Source organism: Fukomys damarensis, unplaced genomic scaffold (genome assembly GCF_012274545.1).
Source record: "Fukomys damarensis isolate Sample0158 unplaced genomic scaffold, DMR_v1.0_HiC HiC_scaffold_11, whole genome shotgun sequence".
NCBI classification, from domain to species: Eukaryota; Metazoa; Chordata; class Mammalia; order Rodentia; family Bathyergidae; genus Fukomys; species Fukomys damarensis.
Window position 1 is genome coordinate 8159847 of NW_022900923.1, and position 23430 is coordinate 8183276.

The 23430-nt window shown below is 38.5% G+C and overlaps 1 protein-coding gene across 1 annotated transcript in view; it reads left to right on the plus strand.

Moving 5' to 3' along the window:
- Nsl1 (NSL1 component of MIS12 kinetochore complex) overlaps nt 1-22941 on the plus strand; it is a 29966-nt gene extending 7025 nt beyond the window's left edge. Inside the window, exons 4-6 of the mRNA XM_010642559.2 lie at nt 1435-1489; nt 19983-20050; nt 21386-22941. Coding sequence (XP_010640861.1) covers nt 1435-1489; nt 19983-20050; nt 21386-21712 — 450 coding nt within the window. The 3' untranslated portion in view covers nt 21713-22941. The remainder of the gene's footprint in view (nt 1-1434; nt 1490-19982; nt 20051-21385) is intronic.
- Nucleotides 22942-23430: the final 489 nt, after the last annotated feature.

Sequence of the window (23430 nt, forward strand, 5' to 3'; positions counted from 1 at the left end):
GAACCTATGGCCTACATCTCCCCAGCCCCAGAAAATTTATCTTTTTACCATTTTCTGCCTGTTGTTATTTTTGGCACATTATTTGTATATATTTGGAAGACTTTAAGTAGATGGAGAAAATTGTTTGAATGCTTGTTCATAACACTGAAATTTGCTCTATGAATTGTGTGTAATTTGTTTGGCTTTAAAAATCAGAATCATCAGGGTCAGAAGACCAGGAAGTCAGCTCCTTCAGCCTGATCATTTTAGAGATGGAAGAACCATAGGCTTGCTTCTTAAAATTACTGTCGATATCAGGGACCAACCATGTCACAACTAAGTCTTTCAGGTTTATTACCACTTTAGGAAATCTAAAATAAGCCCACAGCAAATCAGATCAAAATCTTCCCTTGCAGGGTGTGGAGGACGTTTGTTTACTGACAATGCTAGTGCCCCCCAGTAAGGAGTATGTGCTGCTTCTAGATTAATCTACAGTGTTCACCATTAGTTTTTGAAACTAGAATACTTGCCTATATAAATCTTCCAGTTGCCTCTCTTTCAGGCATTATTTTAGGGAATTAAGGCTTTATATTTACATCTAAAATATTTTAGATACTCTGAAAAAATTCATAAGAAGAATGCTTTATTTTTTTTCTTTCCAAAGTAGTTAGTCCTCAGAGAAATATCTCACTCCCTACTGTTCTAAAGTTTTTTCAGGAAAAACACTGACAGTATATTTACTCTCCACTGTCTTCCTCTTTCCTTCCTCCCCAACACCCCCTCTAAGCAGTGATTACTGTTGCGTGAAGTAAAAGTGGCAGGTGAGTTACCCCTGTACTAGTTAAAAAGTGAACAAAAAGATAAGCTAAGGACACTTACAGAGTCTTTTATTTCTTTGAACTCTTTGCTTTGGCTCCTGTTGATTTTAGGCAATAATAAGTAGGAATAATTCCCCCTTGGTCCCCGAGAGTGGGATCTGTGCCAGTGGTTCTTCTGGGTTTCCAGTGCACCACAGGATACACAGGCCCCAGTGTGCTGGTGTGGAGCATGGCCACTGGATTGGGGTGGATTTTCCAGGATGGGGTGGAAATAGGAATTCTGAGTTTTGACCACTTGTACTAAATGAACTCTTGAGCCGTAGTTCATAGTTTGGAGGCTACCTTGTACTTTACACACAGAATTCAATTTCTGTGCCTGTAATTTGGGGAATCTTTTTTTATTGTTGTTGCTGTTTCACAGTGTTTGCAGTAGGTGGCAGTATGATAAAAGAATATTCAGTAGCCTGTCCTAACCTTTTTCCCTCCCTTCCCTTCATATTTCAGAATCTTTAAAAAAACAACTTGGTCCCTTGAAAGAATTGTATTATGGCATTGACTACATATTTGCTTATATTACATGAAAGAAATCGAGGCATTAGATGATTATTAACTCTGTTCTGATCTATATTGTGTTTAGAAGCAGTACCGCCCTGTTGTACATCCATTAGATTTAAAATGTGACCCTGATCCAGGTGAGTCAGTGTTCATTCATGGTAAAAATGAAGCATCAGTTTGATTCTCATGAGTTCTTGTCCTCCTGAAGGTGTCAGAATTATCTTTTTGTTTGCTGTTTTAACTCATTCTGTCATCCATATTAGTTCTTCATTTAGAATCATGAGAACTTGCTCTAAATCTACTGCCTCAGAATCTCCACGCATGAGACCTGGAATCTGAACTCTATCCTAACCTAGACTCTTATAACATTCTTCTTCTCTAACTGCTCTTAGACTGTTCATTCTTTGCATCATAGCCAAAGATCTCTACTAAAACATTCTCTCATAGTGTCACACCCTTCAATAACCTTCATTGGTTTTGTCTTAAATATAGTCTAATAAAAACCATGATGTTGAATTTAGGAGCTAATTATATTCAATATGCCCTTGAAAACAGTTCTGTTTACATTTAGATGCATCCATTGAAAAGGAGTGTTGAGGGCCAGGGATATAGCTCAGCAGTGTCGCTCTTGCCTGATAAGTGCAAAGTCCTAAGTTTGATTCCTGGTACAGGAAAAAAGGGAAGGGAAGAAAAAAATTGGTACCAGCTTATATAATTCTATCAACAGACCTGGTGTTGCTAAAAAAAAAAAAGATCATATCTACTCTAAAACAGCTCTATTCTCACATTTAAAATTTTTAACAATTTTCCTAAGAAACCTTTTGGAATTTGTCTAATGACACTAATAATGCCATTTCTAAAATATTGGAGAAAAATAAAGATATAGTTAATCTTTTAAAAATCTTATTTGTACACCATAGTTATACTTGCAGCTTTGAATACCTTATTGTTGGATTCTGAGCTACTTTTTTTTTTAATGGTACTGGGTATTGAATACAGGGCCTTGTACATGCTAGGCAGGTGCTCTACCACTGAGCTGTGTCTCCCTGCCTTTTAAACATTTTGTTCGAGATAGGATCTCACTGTGTAGCCCAAGCAGGTCTCAAACTTACAATCCTCCTGCCTCAGCATATAAAGTAGGTGGGATCATAAGCATATGCCACCTCTTCCAGATTCTGAACTGTTCCTTTAACACAATATCCATGACCTAAGCCAGAGGGATGAACTAAGAGGGTACAAGAAGGAAGCCGAGCTTGGTTACAGCACAGCAGTCTGACTGAAAACTGACCGTGGCCCTCCTGCTGAGTCAGTTATCTCAGTTCACTAAAAATGGGTGGATTTCAAAATGTAGTGGTTGACGTATTTTTATTTTGGTTTTGGCCAGCATAAAAATAGTAATTGAAACTTATACCATCATAACATACTCAGGTATAACTTTGTAGACACAGTTAATTTTCTCTAAGCAAACTTGGTAACTTTATTTTAGGGAAAATAGATTTACTTGAACGATTCTTTGAAGGTACGCATGATTTTACTTTCACTATTCTGGTTATGTAGCATTAGTAGAAAAATCTGTATCATGGTTCTGATTTCAAAAATAAGTGAAAGGAGGGGCCAGGGATTTAGCACAGTGGTGCCGCTGCCTGCCTTGCAAGTGCAAAGTCCCAAGTTCGATCCCTGGTACCAATAATAATAATAATTATAAGCAAAAGGAATAATTAGTATATATCTTCTGGATACATCTGAGGTATTGTCATTTTCGTAATCTGTACAAACTTAGAATAACATGAGTTTGTTAACAGCAAAATTAACATAGTTATTAACTTCATATCTTTGACTACTTTGTTAAGCTTCGATGTCTTTACTAATAAAATGGTAAATTAATTTATTTAAAACCTGATGCTTTAGGTGTGAATTCCAATTCTGTTACTTAATATTACAGAATTTCCTGCTTGCTTGTTGAAGTTGTTTCATAAATCAAGGAGTTTTACAGACAGTAGCTAAAATGATAAGTAGTGTATGGGCTATACTATATAATAATAACATTATAAATTTCCCATTTGCAATAGTATATCTTACAGTATTACAATCTTACAATATACCTAACTAGTAAAATTATATGAAATTAGTTAAAATGAGGATATTGTATAAATTTCTGTGTATATAAAAATCTGAAAAAGCTACATGGGAAGCTATGTGGGAACTTAACCAAAAAATGTTTTTGTTTTTGTTATTGGTATAGTAAGTAATATCACATTTGTTTGAAAGCTGTCACTTTTAAAGGAGGTTGTCTGGTTTTTTAAATGCACGGCTTGAGCATTGTGTATAACACTGATTCACATAGTTATGTTAGGAACTTTGAGAGCTACAGAGATAAAGTAGACAAAAATCCCCCATTGATGGCTGAGGTCTGGGCAGCGGAAACAAGAGATGAACACAGAACAGAATTCTCTCATCTTCCCTAACTGCTTCTTTCCTAGTTTTCCCCATCTGAGTGGCACCTTCACCTATGTATTACATTAGCCAGAGTCAGTCTTTTATTATTAGTTCGTGTTTGCAGTGCATTGTGTTTACGTCCTTGGGTGGCGTTGGCACATGTACCTAACACATCTTCATTACTTTTCCATCCCTTTCCCTCCTTCCTCCCCTCCCTCCATCTCTTGGTCCCTTCCCATTTGAGACTGGTCATCTGCCTTGATTGTTTGCTCTGCCACCCTCATGTCCAGCCTGTTGATGTCTTATATGTCTGGGAACATAATGTCATACTCATCCACTTCTCTTCATCTTGCTGTTGTCACCTCTGTTCTAGGTCACAATCTCTCTAGCCAGGATTTCTGCAGACAGGAAGACCTTCGTGTTTCACTCTTGCTCTTTTCCATTTCATTCCGTATACATCAGGAAGAGTGATTGCATTTTAATTGTTTGAAATACTTCATACATTTGGGAAATATGGAGTATAACATAATAAACATCTTTGTACCTACCACTCTTATTCAGGAGTTACTCATATTTTGTCATACTTGCTTCAGATCTTTTTAGGAACTAAAATGTATGGGTGCAGTTGAAAGTTCTTTGTGCCACCACCATTCCATTCTACTCCCTCTTATCTCGGAAGTCAGATCACCATCCTCAAGTTGTTTGACTCCTTCCATCTATGTTTTTCTCTAAAGACATGTACCTACAATGTATGATATTTATTTTTAAATTTTTATATAAACTGTATCATACTGATCATACTATTTTACAACTTTTTTCTCCCTTCTATAATGTGACTGAATAGTATTCCAGGGTAGGAATAATATCACTATTTCACTATTTATCCTTTCCTCTAATGAGGAACACTTATCCCCCCAACCCTTTATATCTTTCTCTGGGTTTCTTTTCTTCTTTTCTTTCTTTTTTTTCTTTTCTTTTCTTTTCTTTTCTTTTTTTTTTTTTTTGAGTTAGCTTTTAGTTTTGCTGAGTTTCTCCACTGTGTTAAATTTTTCTGATTCCTTGACTTCATATCTTTAATATGGCCCTCTTGCTTTTACAGGTTTTCTGTTATTTTTAGCTATTGGAGTTGAACACTTTAATTCATTTAATTAAGTCTTATTTTTTAAGATGTGTATTTAACAGTACAAAGTTTTCTCTTAAGTTCCGTTTTGGCACATATCACAGGTTTTGACATGTAGAACTTCCTAGTTCAGCTGCAGCTATTTTTTAGTTTCCAAAATAGGAGTTTTGTTTTATCATTTCATACTTTATAGACTTCCATTGTATTGGTAGAATTTTCTTTAATTGTCCTGTCACAGTTCGAAAGCTGTATACCATTTCTATTCCTTTAGTATTTCATATAAAATTTGAACTACTCTACTAAAGTTCCATAATGAAGTATCGCATTAATTTGGCATTCTGAGCCTTCCTGAGAAAGTCAAGGACCTTTGTCTTCACATACACTGTATGTGCCTTCTTCCCCTATCTTCCTTGTTTTCCTCTAGAATTTTAATTCTCTTTTTAGAAAAGTTTTACAGTTACTACTTTGTACTCAGTGCTTAAATATATCAAATTTTCCCAATTCTGAAATTACTTTTGTTTCTTAATTCATGCCTTCCCATAGGTTACTTTTCTTTTTGCTAAAGTTCTTTAGTTACTTTAAGTAAAAATCTGTAAGTAGTAAACTTCTTATTTATCTTTAATCTTGAAGTTTGTCTTATTTACTTTTGTTGGTCATATTGAATATATTATACCATTATCTTTGTGCTTTTTAAAAATGGATTTATTGAGATATTTATATGCATACAGCTCACCCACTTAAGGTGTATAACTCCATGGCTTTTATTTTATTTGATCATACAACCATCTCCATGATAAATTTTTAAACATTTTCATCTTCTAAAAGAAATTTCATCGGGTGTGGTGGCACCCACCTGTAATCCCAGCACTTTTGGCTGAGGCAGGAGGATCGTTGTGACTTCGAGACCAGCCTGGGCTACATAGTGAGTTCCAGGTCAGTCTCAACTACATAGTGAGACCCTGTCTCAAAAAACAAAAAACAAACAAACAAACAAAATTTCACACTCTTCATCTGTTATCCCTCAGTCTCATAAACAGTAATCCAGATTGTGTTTCTGAACACTTTATTGCTTTGGATATTTTATATAAGTAGGATATGTGGTCCTTTGTGACTGGCTTTTTTCAGTTATCATGTTTTCAAGGTTCATTTATGTTGAAGCATGTGTCACTGCTTCATTTTTTTTATTCCTAAATAATATTCAATTTTATGGATATATATGTTTTATTTATCTACTCATCTGTATATAGACATTAGTTTGTATTTTTTGGCTATTAATGATGCTGCTATGAACATTTGTTTACAATTTACTGGTGAACATGTTTCCTTTTGAGTTTATGTATACCTGTGAATGTTATTGTTGGGTCACATGGTTACTGTATAGTTAGCTTTTTGAGGAACTGCTGAACTGTTTCCAAAGGGGCTGTAACATTCTTACCAACAGTGTGTAAGGGTTCCATTTCTCCATATCCTCAACAGCTTTTGTTAATTCTGTGTGTGTTTGTGTGTGTGTGTTGTTAGGGTTAGAACCTAGCTGTGGTTATGCTAGGCAGGTGTTCTACCACTGAGCTACATCCCAATCCAGGAGTATCGTTATATTATATGTTTTCTGGTCTGTAAACAGCAGATGTCTCTCCATGTATTTAGGTTTTCTTTTATTTTTTAACAATGTTTTCTAGTTCTTAGCATTTCTTCTGTTAAATTGGTCCTAAATATTCTATTTTTTGATATTATAAATAGAATTGTTTTTAAATTTTTGTTTTTGGTTGTTCATTGTTACTGTGTGGAGACAATTGATTTTTATATATTGATCTTACTTCCTTCAACTTTGCTGAACTTATTAGCTCTAGTAGTTTTTTAGTGGCTTTAGGATTTTCTATGTAAAAGATCATGCCATCACAAATAAGAGATATTTTGCTTCCTTCTTTCAGTCTGGATGTCTGATTCATTTGGTGAGATGTTTCCTGAGAATCTAATTGTCATTCTTTTATGGATATTGTTTTTCTCTCTTTGACTCTTCAGACTTTGTCTGTGTTCTTCATACTCTGCAGTTTTACCATAATGTATCTAGGCATTTATGTAAATCAAGCTAGTATGATCTTTAGTGTGTACCTTTTTCTGATTTTTTCACAATAAATATAACTTTATTGCTTTTTCTAAATGATGTGTGCATTTTCAAAGAATGCTGAAAGTACAAGAAACAAGTTTGTATTACATAAAATCACACACCATGGAGATAACCAGTATTAATGTACTTGTGACCAGTGACCAGCACTGCTTCATCCCTACACCCTCAGTCCACCAGCAGATCCTGCTGCCTTTATTTTGAAAATATGTTCCAAGTCCAGCTGCTTCTCACCAGACCCACATCTACTACTCTCAGCCACACCACAGTGTTCTCCAGCAGGACTGTTACAGTAGCTTCCTCGCCAGTCTCCTTCCTTTCTGTCCCATCTTCACGTGGTACTGGAGGATTCCACAGCAGCCAGCCTGACCGTGTCACCTTCTGCTTCCTCTCCAGTGTCTGCCCACTACACTGCCAGTGCAGAGGGTCTCCTCTCTGGCCTGGCCTCTTGCCACCGTCACCCTTGCTTATTCACTGTGTTTATCACAGTGTCCATCTAGCTGTTAATGGGACACACACTGGCCCTGTGACTTTTGTGCTTGTGAAACAGCATCTGTCTGAAACAGGCTGCCTGACCCATGTCATTCAGTTCACTGTTCAGCCTATCATCACCCCATCAGGCAGGCCTTTCCTGACGGCCTCTGTCAGATTCCCTTGTGACCCCTTGGTCTTGCTCTGTCCCCTTAACCTGCTTCACTTTTCTTCACCACTTGCTGATACGGCATTTCTGTTTGTTATCTCTGTCCCCTTTCTCCCTTCTGTCTTCCCCATCATATTGTAAGTTCCCCATGTGCAAGAATTTTATTTATATCTGTGTCTCCTAACTCTAAGATCATTATTGGAATAATACACTTGCTGCTAAATATTTTTAAAAAATTTATATCATGAAATAATATTGCGCATTCCTTTTTTTAAAAATCAAGAATAATATTCTATTTTTTGCTTTTGGGGTTTGGTTTCCTCTCGCTTGCCATCTGCTGTCCCTTTAGATATCCAAAGGTAACCTGGTATCAATCTATTTATCCATTTTTCCTCTGCTCATATAGCTAGACAGGAGTACATATGCACTGGATGTTTGGGGTACAACTTATTTTAAAGAAAGGTGATTCAGGACTGGATGTAGCTCAGTGGTGCTGTACCTGCCTGGCAAGTACAAGGTCCTGAGTTGGATTCCCCAAAAAAAAGGGTGGCAATTCACATAATCAGATTATCTGCAGTTTACTTTTCTGAGTTGGTAGTGGAAATCCTCCAACTGAACTGCCACAGGTCTAACCTTATTATTTTATTTTAATTAATTAATTTTTGCTACTGGGGATCGAACTTAGGACCTTCCATTTGCAAGGCAGGCAGCGGCACCACTGAGCTAAATCGTGGCCCACCTTATTATTTTAAATTGTGTTATATTGTTATAGTTTTTGTGATTTTACTAAATATAAGCTTGATTTAAATTTTAAAATAATTAGAAATTTAAAATAATTGAAAAATGAAACTGGGAGTGGTGGTGCATACCTGCAATCCCAGCACTTTGGGAGGATGAGGCAGGAGGATTGCAAGTTTAAGTCTAGCATGGGCAACACAACAAGACTCTGTCTCAAAGAAAAATTTTTGAGGGTTGGGAAAATAGCTCATCAAGAAAGCCTCAACTTTAACCCCAGTACTCCCCCCCAAAAGATAATACACCATAGCTCCTCTTCTCAAGCCTACCTGAGCCCACAGACCTTCCACTAGGAACATCTCAACAGTTTGAGAGGTCTCGTTTTATATCTTTATTATGTATTTATATCTAGACAGTCAGGGCAGCTCTGCATGATTTATATAAATATTATACAGTATATTTTATTCTCGCTTTTTTCACCAATAATGTAACATTGGTAATTCCCTTATGCTTGCCTGTGTACATGCATCAGTTATTTAAATGGGTTTGCATAATACAGTTGCGGGGGTTCTTTTTGAGAATTCGTTTTTTCTTGCTTCCTCCCACTGTACCACTAACATCTCCATATTTGCTTTAATCTGAGGGCTCCCATTTTCTAGAAAATCATATCCTATTCTTTCAGTTTTTCTTGTCAGATTTCTTTTATTTTTGTTCTGTTCTTGTTTTTATTTCCTAAGTTATTTTTCTCTATATTGTGTGATAATGATTTTAGCTATTGGAGGATCTCAAACAAGTCATTTTCAGATTGCTCTGTTTTCATTTCATCTGCAGTAAATTCCTCTCCTTGGCATTAGTTATACTGGCTGTCTTTCATGTTGTAATGTCCTCGTGTATTTTAGCGTTTGATTTGCGAGCTCGTCCTGACTGGGATCAGTCAGTCTTCCCTCCCTGGGTGGTTCTGTGGTTGCTCCCCGCCCTGAGCCATCCCAGGCAGGAGCTGTATATCGCGTTGGCAGCAGAGGGCGCCTCGCCCTGTGCGTGGACTGGAGGGCGCGGGCTGAAGGCAGTGAACGCTAGTCCAGATCCTGTTTAAGTTTCTGCGGGGGTTTAAGTGCGCTTTAGTCCGGGATAGTGGTGGATGGCAGGCTTTTCAGCCTCCTTTTCAGGATAGGAAAACTCATCTCAGCCCTTGGTTTCAAACGGTGAAACTGATGCTTCGTGTTCCTGGTCCTCCCAAGCACTTGAACCCCGTTTATTTCTTCAGAAGGCAGATTCTTGGCTATTTTTTCCCAATGACAATCTGCAGCTGTACCTGGGCTTACAGCCTCTTCTATGCTTTTTTTTTTCTCTCATAGAAATGTCTGCCTTGTTTATGCTTTAATATGTCTTTTTAAAAAGTTTTCCATATTTGTTCAGCGTTGTTTTGGAAAAAGGTAGGGAGTTTTATGAATTTCTAAGGCCAGCTTGACTAATAACACTCTATGCTGCTTTAAAAAAAAATCAGTTTTTACTCCTTGCTTAAAATTCTAAGGTCCTCCAGTTTAAACATAAGTATGTATAATAAACTTTAAACTCAGCATTCTCTCCCATGAACTGAGTGTTTCAAGCAGTTTCCTTTTGCTGTAGCCCCATCTTTCAGTTCTTGTGAAGTGTTCACTTACATGGCCCCTCTTCTAAGCCTGCTGTCTCCTTAAGTTTTCTTACTCATTTAAATACCACCACCTCAGTTTTTCACTAACCACCCCAATTAAAAGAGACCGCGCCTGGCTCGATCATAACATCTATTTATTTACTTAATACTGTGTTACAATTTACTTATGTGGTTGTTTCCTTGCTCTTGGTCTGTCTCGCACACGCGAAACTCAAAGTTCCGTGAGGTTTTTTCCCAGCATATTTACATTATATATAGTTGGGATTATTGTGCCACGATCAGTAGTACTTAGCGAGTGACTGATACTCATCTGCCCGTTATTCCGTCCACATGCTTGCCAGACCGTTCTCCACGTGGAGGTTATAATGTCCAGCAGAGTCCTTGCTTTGTGGAGTTTACATTCTAGTGGAAAAGAAAAATAATCAACAAATATAAAGATAAGTGATATCAGTGCTAGGAGAATATGTTCAGGTGATGAGAAACGCTTTTTTGACTTGATAAAGTCAGAGAGGAGACTTGGAGTAACGTTCCTAAGTCAGGAGTGAGCCTGAGTAGTCTTGGTGCACAAGCCCCCGGGGCAGGAGTGGATGAGCGGAGGGAGAGAGCTTCAGGAGAAAGCAGACGACAGAGGTCTGGAGCCGAGGGACCCGCTGCTCTGCAGGGGGCGCTGTGGCGCGGGTGGGAGTGGCTGCGGAGGATGGAGTCCGCCAAGCCCAAGCCGTGAGACGACCTCTCTTCAGAAAAATCAGAAATCTCTGCTTAGTTTTTTTGTTTGTGTTTTGTTTTTTGTTTTCATTTTCACCAGGGATTCTGTTTTCTCATTCGTAGTCCTAATTTCAGCACAGAGCAGCTCTACCTCCGGTGCACGGTCCCCTGCTCAAACTCAGAAAATGCACGGGAAATGGGAAGTACTCAGTTAATACATTTTTGCTGAATTTCTGAATTTGTGCAGGCCTTCAGAAGTTCATGTTTCCTAGTTTAGTCAGTGCAGAGGCCCGAAAGCCAAACTGGGCTGATTGCTCAATCTTTCATTTCCACTTTTTCATTTCCCTGTGTTTAGAAGGCAAGTGACTAGGGAAGGCAGTATTCTCAAGGGTGCCTAACTTCTACATTTTTAGGAGCAGACTTTTGTTTTTTAAATATCCTTGCAGCAGTCTGCTGGTGAGCTGTGTACCAATAAGACCCAATCAGATGTGGTTCGTGTTTGTCAGTAGTAAACCTTTCTAATCCTAGTAATATCATAATTGCTTCATATTGTCTTCTCTTTTATAAAGTCCTTGAAATTAATTGAAGAAATTCTCATTTTTGTTTTCTTGTCCTTCACTGTTGTAGCGATGGCAAAGGGCTGTTTTAAGTTTTTCTGCAGTAAACTTACTCAGACTTCAGCTCCTTGCTGACACTACTAACAGAGGATTTAAGGCAGTTCTTTTTTTTTTCCTGATAATGTGTCCTGCTTGAGCCACTGCTATAGGATTGTGGGTAGCAACCACTTAGAAGCAGTCATGTTTCAAAGGTTACAGGTAAGTCTGAGCTTTGGAATTTGCAATGAAAAAACCGTAAATGGTATAGATAGATGGTCAAGTTTCCAGGCTGCCCTTTAAAGGCAGCTGAAATACTACTATACGGTTTTGATGAAAACTGCTAGGGATGACACATTTTAGGTGCGCCCCACTACATGCTTAAGTAGGACTTGAGGGATTCAGTCTGGACATCTGAACACCACTGTTTGTAGTGAGGAGGTCAGGAGTGGCATCATAAAGCTGTTCTTCCCAACGCTGTCCGGAGAAGACAGAGCGCTGCTGAGGAGCCCACCCCGCTCCTCGCTCCCAGACCAGCCATATGCATGGGAGACAGTGTTAGGCCGACATTTGTGTAGCAGAAATAGAGTCTCACTCGTTAGTTACAAAGTGGGAAAAGTTCACTTAGCATAATCTTGAGTAAGGGAGCAAAAGGTTTACATTTTGAAATTTCCCGGATAGATAATAATGTTGGAAGATGACATTTCTGGATGCATTTACAGTCATATTCTCGTATTTAGTGATCATTTTAAATTGTGTGCCCCATCTCTGTTTTTAAAAATATTTTTGTTCTCTTCCAAAAATTATTGATTCTTAGATTTAAATGCAAAGAATTTGGGCCAGGGATTTAGCTCAGTGGTTCCACCACCTGCCTTGCAAGCGCAGGGATCCGAGTTCGATCCCTGGTATCAAAAAAAAAAAAGAGCAAAGGATTTAATTTATTTAAATACAAAGGTATTGTAAAATTGACAGTTAAAATAGCTATCCCTGGAATATTCTATTGTTTTTGTTTTGTTTTGTTTTTTGTACTGGGGATCGAACTTGGGTCCTTGAGTGTACAAGGCAGGCAGTGGAACCACTGAACTAGATCTCCAGCCCAACCTATTCTATTGTTAATTCTCTAGGCTTAATTATTTTTATTTGAAGAGATTTTCTTTATGTTGAAGCTAATTTTCTGCCTTTATGTTTTTAGGAAGACAATATAATTCCTGGCAAAATAACACTTTGGAAAGTTACAGAATGTAGAACTCATGCTTTGGATTTTAGGGGATGTGAGCCCTAATTCTGTTCAATTAGATTCATTTCTCGGCATCTCTTCCATCTATAAGATGCCTCACATTGCTGCTAGAATTGCAGGACGAGCTGGGAATGCTTGGCGACCGTGCTGCTGAAGGCCAGTGGAGCGAGTGGAAGAAGCTTTCCTGTCTTTGTATTTCTCTCCTTTTTTGGGGGGTGGGTACCAGGGATGGAACTCGGGTCCTTGTGCTTGTAAGGCAGGCGGCAGAACCACTGAGCTAAACCCCCAGCTATATTTCTCTCCTGAACTCCCTCCTTTCACAGCTGAGTTTCTCAAAACAATCACCTATACTTGCCAGCTTTACTTTTAGTCTTTCAGTCATTCTTACTGAAAAACCAGGGATATTCAATATTTATATTACATAGTTAGGACTATGTAAGTGCTTTTCTGACTGAGTCAGGTGATTTTGCTCTGTTTTCTGGAACAGCTTCCCACCACCTTCTGGAATGATAATTGCTTATTTTTCTGTTTGCCTTTGTGTCCTGTTGTGCCTACCACTGCTTCCTTTCCCAAACGCTTCAACAGAACTGTAAAGTCCCTCCCTGTGGAGTAAGCATTTCAGGTTAGCCATCACGTGCATCTCTGAACCCTTTTTCTTTTTCTTGGAGATGCTCCCCTGGGTGCTTCCACCTTTCTGTTCCAGTCTGGCTGCACTCTAGGCCTGCTGCAGAGCTTTCCTGTCTGCTCCTTTCATCATCATCTGGGAATTTCCTTTATTTCTCTCCTGTTTGGGGTCATGTTTCCTGGTTCCTGTTTTCTTCTGTTTCTTGATTTATTCCCTTGTTTTGTTAAAGCACGTCCTCTACCATCCTCCACTTCCTACCCCTACTTTTCCCCAGCCCAAATCACTCTTAAAATGCCTGTGGTTTTTCTCTTCCTTTGATCCCCTTTGGGATCGAGCTCACCATCCTTTTTGCATCCATACCACCCTCTCACAGCTTGCTCCAGCATAACTACTGAGTACAAATTATATGTCAAGCGCTGCTCAACACTAGAGATCCTAAGATGAGAGAATGAGGGTCCCATGCTCAAGGAAGTTCAGGAAGTTGCACAAAAATTCCTGTTCTCCTTGGAGTCCGCACTACCCCCTAGTGGCCCTTTTGAGAAAGTGGGAGGAAATTTCAGATTGCTACAGTAGTGGAAAGGCTGGCATTTATTTTGTAGTTGGGCAGTAAATACTAAATATCTTTTATGTCCAGCACAACTGTGGAATATCCCTTAGATATTCACCTGTACAGGTATGTTTATAATTACATAAGTTTAGGCTCTAACGCCATCTCACATGACAAACTGCTGTTGGCACTTTTTACATTGTCATTGCCTGTGCAGCAGGTAGAAAGCAGCCACTGTTCAGCAGTGTGAGTGTAGTAACAAAGTAGCAGGAAGTGTTTTAGGAGTTCTTCATATTAGTCATTGCTAACACAGACTCTTAAGAATTGTAGAAAAAGGCTTCACAAATCAGTAGTTTATCAGTGCTGTAAATAAAAACATTAAATAGAATCTCTTGTGGGATAGGCAATTTTATAAACTGTATATATTCTTCATTGTTATCACATGGTTTATAAATAGTCTCTCACCCCAGAGATCCTGCTTAGTGTGTGTACATGTGCTAGGTGAACTTGTACACGTGTCTGTGCATGAGTGACTACCACCTTGGCCTGGACGTGGAGTGTCTGCAGAGTTGGAAAACTTAGGATCAACTGATTTTTAAATTCTATATTTTCAAAGAATGTACCTCTTGCTTGCATTTTTGTATGTGCAATAAATACAATCCAGAGTGTCCAGAAAATTTTTTGTTGTAGAGAAAATACTGAATTTTTTCAGATTTCCAGTTGGGCCTATTTGTTTTAAATTTAGAAATATTTTACCTGAAAAGTTATATAATCAAACTTGGGCTCTTGCACTTGCAAGGCAGGCAGTGGAACCATTGAACTAGATCCCTGGCCCTGAAAAGTTATATTGAGGTTGAGGAAAAATCATATTATTTGAAAATATAGCTAATTTGTATCCTGTTTCCAGCTTTATAGGCACTTTGTCTGACATTTCAGAATATAAAAAGTTCCCTCTTGCCCCTTTCTGGTTAGTGTTCACCTTCCACCGATGACCACTGTTCACAGTATACAGATTGGTTTCATCTGTTTTGTTTTGTTGTTGTTGTTGTTGGGGTATATTTTGTTTTGTTTTGAGACAGGGTCTCACTGTGTAGTTCAGCAGGCTGGCCTTGAACTCATTATAAAGCCCAAGCTGGCTTCCAACTCACAGCAATCCTCCTGCCTCAGCCTCCCAAATGCTGGGATTACAGGCATGCGCCACCAAGCCTGGCCGGTTTCACCTGTTCCTGAATGCCATAGAACATCCATTGTGTGTTGTGCCTTGTTGTATTGCCTTCTTTGGTGTAATGCTCTTTCCTGTGAGACCCATACATGTTGTGAGAACAGTCAGAGTTCTTTTTATGATAGTATTCCATTATGCTTTTGTAAGCCATTCTGGTCTTCTGTTGGTTGTTACTAGTATTGCAGATTTTGACTAAATGAGTAATGCTACTTTGGACATTCTTTTATTGTCTTTGCACTCATTTCTGATGGATATATATACCTAGAAGAAGAATCTTCAGGTTATATGGTAGGCATATGTTTAGCTTTTTTATTTTGTTTTGTTTTGTTGAGACAAGGTCTCGCTGTATAGCCCAAGCTGGCCTTGAACTCGCAGTGATCCTCCTGCTGCTGGGATCACAGGCGTGTGCCTCAGTGCCCAGCTAGTCTGTTTAGCTTTTACTGCTATTATGAAGAAGTTTTCCAAAGTGGTTGTATCTGTTTACTTCTTTTAGCAGGTGTGATAGTTCCAGTTGCTCCATAACCTTACTGAGACTTGATATTGTTAGTGTATTATATGTTTATTCAGGCAGTGACTGAAAACTTAACAAACGTTATTATATATTTAGATGTATTTGATATATTAAATGAGGTCTGTCATAAACTATAAGAAATTTGTACAAATCACTAAAGGGATTTATAGCATTTATAAATAAATCTTGCTATGTTATCTTTCTGTTACTATAAGAAATACCTGAGATAATGAACTTGGAAAAAGAAGAGGCTTATTTTGGCTCAGGGTTTCAGAAGTTTAAGTCTGACCAGTTCGCTTCATGGCTTTGGCCTGGGTGGCACTGTGTCTGGCACCCGTGGCAGAGTGGGCTGCTCACCTAGCTGGGAAGCAGGAGAGAGAAGGGGAGGGAGAGGCTGTGGTCCCACTGCCTGCTGCAAGGGTGTGCCACTCCCCAAGGACCTGAAGACCGCCTCCCACACACCTCCCACCAGCACCGGAGACATCCAGATCCAAACAGCGCGTTCACAGGATGTTAATTTCTGTGGAAGGAAACTAATCTCTACCTAAGATATATTGATTTGCAAATATGTTTGTTGCTGTTGTGTTGCATTAGTTATCTATTGCTGCCTTAAAAATTATCTTGATGTTTAGCAGCTTAAAACAGTAAATATTGCTGACTTGTAATTTCTGAGTCACTTGCCATGGCCCCTGGGGCTGAAGGGCACCTGAAGTGGGAGATTAAGAAAAGGTAAAGAAAGAAAGATACAAAAGAAAAAAGAGAAACAAAGGTGGGGTCAGTTGGGTTCTAACTCCTGGGAGAAAAAAGACAAGATTTATAGTGTAGAGATAAGGCAGATGCAGGGGGAGGTAGAGAGGGCTGGTCTGTGACTGGAGCCAGGAGCGCAGCTAAGGTCTGCAGGACTTCATGCTTGGTTGTCTGGTGAAGGGGCTGGGAGGAAGACTCCTCTTCTCCGCCACACCCTCGTCACCTGTTGTCCTGTGGGCCCTGCCTGGGTGGAGGGAGAAGGCCAGTTAGGCTTGGCTGGAGGGAGCTTCACTGTGTGCTCCCTGTGGTCACTGACGTGGTGGTAGCTTAGTTGGCTGAGAACTTCCGGCCGGAGCCTTCGCCAGGTAGGAGGCAGTCAGGACTGGGGATCTGCTCCAGCCCATTCGAAAGGCTGCTGGCGGCCTTGTTCAGGCCTTGCTGGCCTAACTAATGTTATCTCCACAAACTTCTAACAGGCAATGTGCTTCTCCCGGAGTCACATGGTAGGGGCAGGCGGGGGGAACAGAGGCTGTGTCTTGGAAGTGATCTGCTGTTACTTGAGCTGTAACTTATCAGTCATGCTGGCCGGCCAACCCGACCCCAGAGTGGGAAAGGACTGCGCAGGGTGTGAAAACTGACAGGAGGTGGGGTCACTCGGGTCGTCTTGGAGGCCAGCTAATACACACATGGGTGTTCTTTTTTTTTGTGGTACTGGGGATCAAACTCGGGTCCTTTGATTTACCAAGCTTAACCACTGAGCTAAATCCCTGGCCCTGGGCATTCACAAGGTGTTTCACTTTATCCATTTTCAAGTATGTAATTCACCGACCATCCATCTAGAATGTTGTGCAACCCACCTGCTTCCAGAACGTCTTCATTACCTCGATAGGAAACTTGTATTCGTTAGTTATTCCTTGTTCCCTCCTCTTGCAGTCCTGGCAACAACTAGTCTTTCTGTCTGTATAGATTTCCCTATTCTGAGAATTCCTATAAATAGATTCTACAGTTTCTACAGATTCTACTTTACAAATACACAGTATTTTGACCTTCTGTGTCTGGCTTCTTTTGCTGAGCTTGATGTTGTCAAGCTTCAGCCTCGTATACCATGTGTCGTACTTTTTCCCTTTTAAATTTTGGTACAGAGGTTGAACTTGGAGTACTCTACCATCAGGCTATATCCCCACCCTTTAATTTTTTTTTCTTTTTATTGAGTTTATTGGTACATTCTAGGTATACAGTACAGTTACATTCATTACTGGGATCTTGTACCTTTACATGACAGGTCTTGATTCTCATTTTTTGCCCTTGTCCTTTTTTAAAAAAATTTTAAGACAGTGTCTCTTTAGGTTGCTCAGCCTGGCTTTGAGCTGGGATTATAGGCATATGCCACCATGCCTGGCTACTTTATCCTTTTTGTGGCTGAATAATATTGTATTATTTTTCTGTGTGGTGGAGTATTCTGTATGTTAGGCCTAGTTGGTTTTTAATGTTATTCATGTCCTCTGTTCCCTTGTTGGTTTTCTGTGTAGTTCTATCCTTTATTGTTAAGTGGATATTGAAGTCTCTGACTCGTCTGAATGAACTATTGCTTCCTTCAGTTTTGTCAGCTTTTGTGTCATCCGGAGCTCTGTTAGGTTTGTATGTTTATAACTGTTAGCTTTTCTGCATGGATTGGCTTTTACCAATGTATTCTCCCTTGTAACGATTTTAGACTTAAAGTCCATTTTGTTTTATATTAGTATAACCACTCCAGCTCTGCTTAGGTGAGGGTTTGCGTGGAAAATCTTAGTTCATCCTTTCAGTTTTAACCTGTGAATCTAAAGTGAGTCTCATGTAGATAAAATATAATTGAATCATATCTTTTATCTGTTTGCCAACTCTGCTTTTAGTTAGTTTTTAATCCATCTATATTTAATTACTGATACAGAAGGAGTTTTCTTCTGCCATTTTGATATTTATCTTCTATATTTCTTTACCTTTTTATTCCTCAGTTTTTTTCATTACTGCCTTTTTCTATTCAATCAATATTTTTGTAGTATACCATTTTCCACCTTTAGTGGCTTCCCTAGGGATTACAATTCATGTCTTAAATTTGTAACACTGTAATTTTAAACCAGCTTAGTTTCAATACTACATAGTTTCCCTTCCTATATGGACGGTCCCTCTCCCTTTATGTTGTCATTGTCACAAATTATATTTGTATACATTGTTCCTTACTATACATTTCTAATTACTCTTTTATCCATTTGTTTTTTGAACCCTATAGACAGTTATGAACCAAAAATACAGTAATGATGCCTTTTTATATTTATCTGTGTAGTTACTATTGCTGGTATTATTTCTTTATGTGGCTTTAAGGTACTGTTGTGTTTTTTTATTTCAGCTTGAAAAATACTTTTAATATCTTTGAAGTGCAGTTCTACTAATGCAAGTCTCCTTTATTGTTTCTCCTTCAGTGTTGAAGGATATTTTGTCCTGATGGCAAATTAATAAATTAATAAATTTTTATCTTGGCATTTTAACTGTGTCATCTACCTTACTGCCTTCTATTCTTCCTGGTTTCTCATGAGACATTGGCTATTGATCTTTTTGGGATCCTTTATGTATGACAAGTTGCTTCTCTCATGCTGCTTCCTTTGATTAAGTCTTGATATAGCTTTCTGAGCTTATTCTACTGGGAATTTGTTGAGCTTTTTGGATATGTAGATTCATGTTTTTCATCAAATTTGGGAATTTAATGGCCATCATTTCCTTAAATATTGGTTTTGCTTCTCTTTTCTAAGATTTCAGTTATGCATATATATCTGTGCTTCATAGTGTCCACAAGACTCCTAGGCTCTATTTATTATTTTTTATTTACTTTTTTCTTTCTTCCCCACAGACTAGATAAATCATTTGGCCTATCTTCACATTCACTATTTTTTTCTTTTGGCTGTTCAAATCTGCTATCAAATTCTCTCTAGCGACTTTCTCATTACAGTTATTTTACCTTTTCAGCTCCAGAATTTCTGTTTGTTTCCTTTTTATAATTTCAGTCTCTTCTTGATATTCTCTATTTGATGAACTACATTATTCTGGTTTTCCAGGCAGTTCTGTCCAACCTGTTACTTGCCTGTGTTATACTAAAAACAAAGGAATTTTTGTTATCTATATACATTAATGATTTTATGTATTTTATATGCAGCCCAAGAGCATTCTTCTTCATTCAGTGCAGCCAAGGCAAGTCAGCCATGTAGTTCTTTGCCCCTAGAAATTTCATCTAGGTGTGGCCTCGGTACAATGTGATTGTATATTCTAAATAATATTTTGAATTCATAAAATTTGGAGTAATGCAAAAATTAAGTATTTGCATATACTCATATAAACTTGTGATGATAGTTTTCAAAGATACTAAACAGTGGTAGATAACATATAGGAACATTAGACTTTCTTTTAGGCACGCACTTTCACAACTATGATAATGGACTCTGTCTACTATCTTCTCTGGGTAGCTTAGTTTTACTCTACTGTTTTAATATTCTCGTTGTTGTTTATTTAACTAAATAAATGTAATAGGGCATTTGTTTTAACAGATTACAAAGTATTCTCTTACTAGATTACAAAGTACTCTAAGAAAAATGAAGCTAAAGTAAATAATCCTAGTAGCATTCTGTCCAGATAGCACCTGTATGCCTTCTATGATGTGCTGTTCAATTTTTTAAAAAACTAAAGTACTTTTTGTTTGGCTGTTTCTTTATAGCTTCTCGTATGGAAAATTTGAAGTGCAGAGGAGAAACCATAGCTAAGGAGATTAGTGAAGCCATGAAGGTAAAATCGGTGTGCAAAAAAATTGTAAAATACACAAAATCTGTGTTTTGGTTTACTGTAATATAAATTCTTAGTCTTTTCAATACATTCATGATGCTATTTATCAGGCACCTATTATGTGCCAGGTATTATACCTGGCTTTAAAGATTGGTTATATTTTTGGGGTTCTGAGTGTTAGCACTCCATCAAATAATTTTGGATAATAATACTAGCCAACGTTTATTTATTGAGTGCTTGGTGTATGGGCAGCAGCTAACTGCTTTACATTTATTACCTCATTTAATCTTTATGCCTATAAAGTAGGTACTATTACCTATTTTACTATAAAATAGGTCCCTATTTTAGAGATGAAGAAACTGAGGCACCAAGAGGTGGAGTAGATTACCAGATAAGTAACTAAGTGCTGGGATTTGGAATCTATATCCTCACCCCTCTGTGCCAGGGGTGGAACCGAGGGCCTCAGAAATGCTAGACACATGCTTTGCATCTGAGCCGCACCCCAGACCTAGAATCTGTACTTTAACCACCATGTTACACTACTCCAACTGGAGAGTAAATATTTAATAAAAATGTTTACATTTGATATTTATTTTACCTAAACAGAAAAACATTTGGGTTTCTGGTATGTGAACATTATTCTTAAACTCCTTCAGCACCTCCCGTTCTGATGGTAATTTTTGAAAACACTCTGTGGTTTGGATTGATTCTGTTATTTTCTGGCAGTCATCTGTCTGTCAGAGCAGCATGTGATCAGATGTGGCCTCCTTTCATGGGCCAGGCTGAAATCCAGTCCACTCCTCTTTTCGTAAATACACTTGATTGGAACACAGTCACGCCCATTCCTTTGCCTGTCGTCTGTGGTTTCTTTTACATTGTACCAGCAGAGTTGAGTATTTACAGACACAAGACCTCCAGAGCCCAAAGTAATTACTGTCTGGTTCTTTTTAGGAAAAATGTGCTAATCCCTGCTGTTAAGATTTCTAAAGTACCTTTTTTTGGGTACTGGAGATCAAACTCTGGTCCTTGTGCTTTTAAAGTCTAAAGTACTCCTTATCCTAAAGTAAATAATTCCAGACTTAAATCCTTAGCTCTGAGATTCTATTATGCCTGGAAAATTTAATTTCATTGCCAGTATTGTGGGAATAGAATGTATCTTTTTAATCTTAGCTTTTTAGGTAGAATTCCCCAGCTTAAACTGCTATTTTGAAGATTTAAGTGAAACATTCCTGACCTCAAAAACTAGATCTCAGAAAAATGCTTGACCTAAAGAATTTAAAATGTAATATTGTGTCCACCTCTGTTTTAACCTGAGCCTAACATTTTTTTTTTTTTCAGACTTTGCCTGTGTTGATTGAACAAGCTGATGGATTTTCCCAAGTTTTAAAGATGCAGCCTGTTATCCAGCTCCAGAGGATCCATCAGGACGTCTTTTCCAGTTGTGGTGGGAAACTAGATGCTCAGCCTGAGAGCTCGGTGACACAGATGGAAACCACACCCACGGAGTCTGCTACTAGGCAGGCCTCCAACCTGGTGCTGAGGAGAAGGCGGACTGCAGACTGCCCCCAGAGAAAGTTGTACCCACTGCGGCCCAAGAGGATTAACCTGGACACAGAAGCCTCTTCGCCCATTCCGGGAGCTGAAAACAGGCTCTGTCAACATTGAGATTCCAGCCAAATGCCTAGACAGGGCTTCATTTAAAACAGTCAAATAACTGATAAAAATAGTGACTCTCTGCTGGGATATTATGTAGTATATTTTTTCCTTCATTATTTGATCTGTAGTAGATGAGTAGTATTTTTTTAATTAAAAATTTTTAAAATAGTGGCTCAAAGCCATCAGTGGACACTGCAAGTTTTTACTGTCCTTAAATGCCATCAACTCTTGGCTGCCTTGCAGCTTTTGTAAAATTCCATGAGAATCATATTCTGCGGAGTTTCCCTGGTAGATATCTTTCTTTCTTTCTTTAAAAAGGGGAGGGCTGCCTAATAGTTATTTAGTTCTGGAAACTAATCATCTGTTCTACACAACAGCAGGTTCATTGTTTTTAGGTGCAGCTACTTTGTTTGTTTGTGGTGCTGAGCTTTGAACCCAGGGTCTTGGGCCTGCCAAGCATGACCTCTGCCACTGACTTCCTGGGCCCCAGCCCTGGGTGCAGTTTTATCACATTGATATGTAGGTGCCGAGGTGGGCTTTGACATCGTTATTCTAAATTCAGCAAATTTGCATTTGTGCTATTAATTTTAATGTTGGCATTTTTTTTTCCTAAGACAGCTATTATTTGTACAAGGTTTAAGAATTACTCTTAAACATAGGTGTGTTGCCAGTGTTTCTTGCCCACACTTTTTTCATGGACCTTTTACCACAAATGAACATGGAGCTAGTAATTTCTTTTTAGGTTCTTCATTTATTTCTAGATCCTTCCATTTGAAATTATTTATCAGAATAAGACACAGCAGATTGTCATTGTGCAACAAATGCAATCATACTGAACTATTTTGCATTTTAGGATGTTTATATGTCAAGTGTATAATCATTGGTAGAAGCCTGAAGAAGCTGTATTACACACACTCTGGACTTTTAACTGCAGTCTCTGATAGTGTCTCTTATACTGAATGCAGGCAATACTCCTGATTCACCAGCTGTTTCCTCTCTTGTTGCCTGTAATAACTGCATCCGTTTTCAGAGGAATTAGCTAATCAAGGCTTAGAAAAGGTGTTCTTCTTTGGCTCATTGTGTCTTATAAATCATGTTTCTGCATTTGTCTACTCAGTCTCACTGAAGAAAACTTACCATGCCACTTTATTACATTCGGGCATTTTATGTTTGAATGTTACATTTCAGATTTGTATATTTGTACATTGCGCTGTCCCTTTTTTGTATTAAAATAATGTACAGAGAATAAGATCTTGGTACTGTGTATTTTTAAGTGTTGTCTTGGGCATTCTTTTTTTTTTCCAGTACCAGGGATCAAACTCAGGACCTTGCACTGCAAGGCAGGTAGGTGTGGTGCCACTGAGCTAAATCCCCGGCTCCCTGTCCTGGGCATTCTTGAGCTCAGCATTTGATGGCCAGTAGGCCAGTCCTTCCATCTCAGAGCATATTGAACTGCATGGCAGAGATGTGTTTTGAGTCTGCAGGGTACCTGCAGTGCCGTCTTGTTCATAGTATTAAAACTGTATATGTTTGTTTTACTTCAGAGTTTCCAAGCAGAGCAAATCAGTTAATTTTGCTACATTATGTAAGAGAAGTGCTTTTTAATTATATAACCCCTTAAGGAATGCATATTGAAACACACCGAATCAGTTAAAAAACAAAAAGCAGCCAGGCATAGTGGCACATGACTCTATCCCAGCATCCAGAGGCTGAGGCAGGAGGATGGC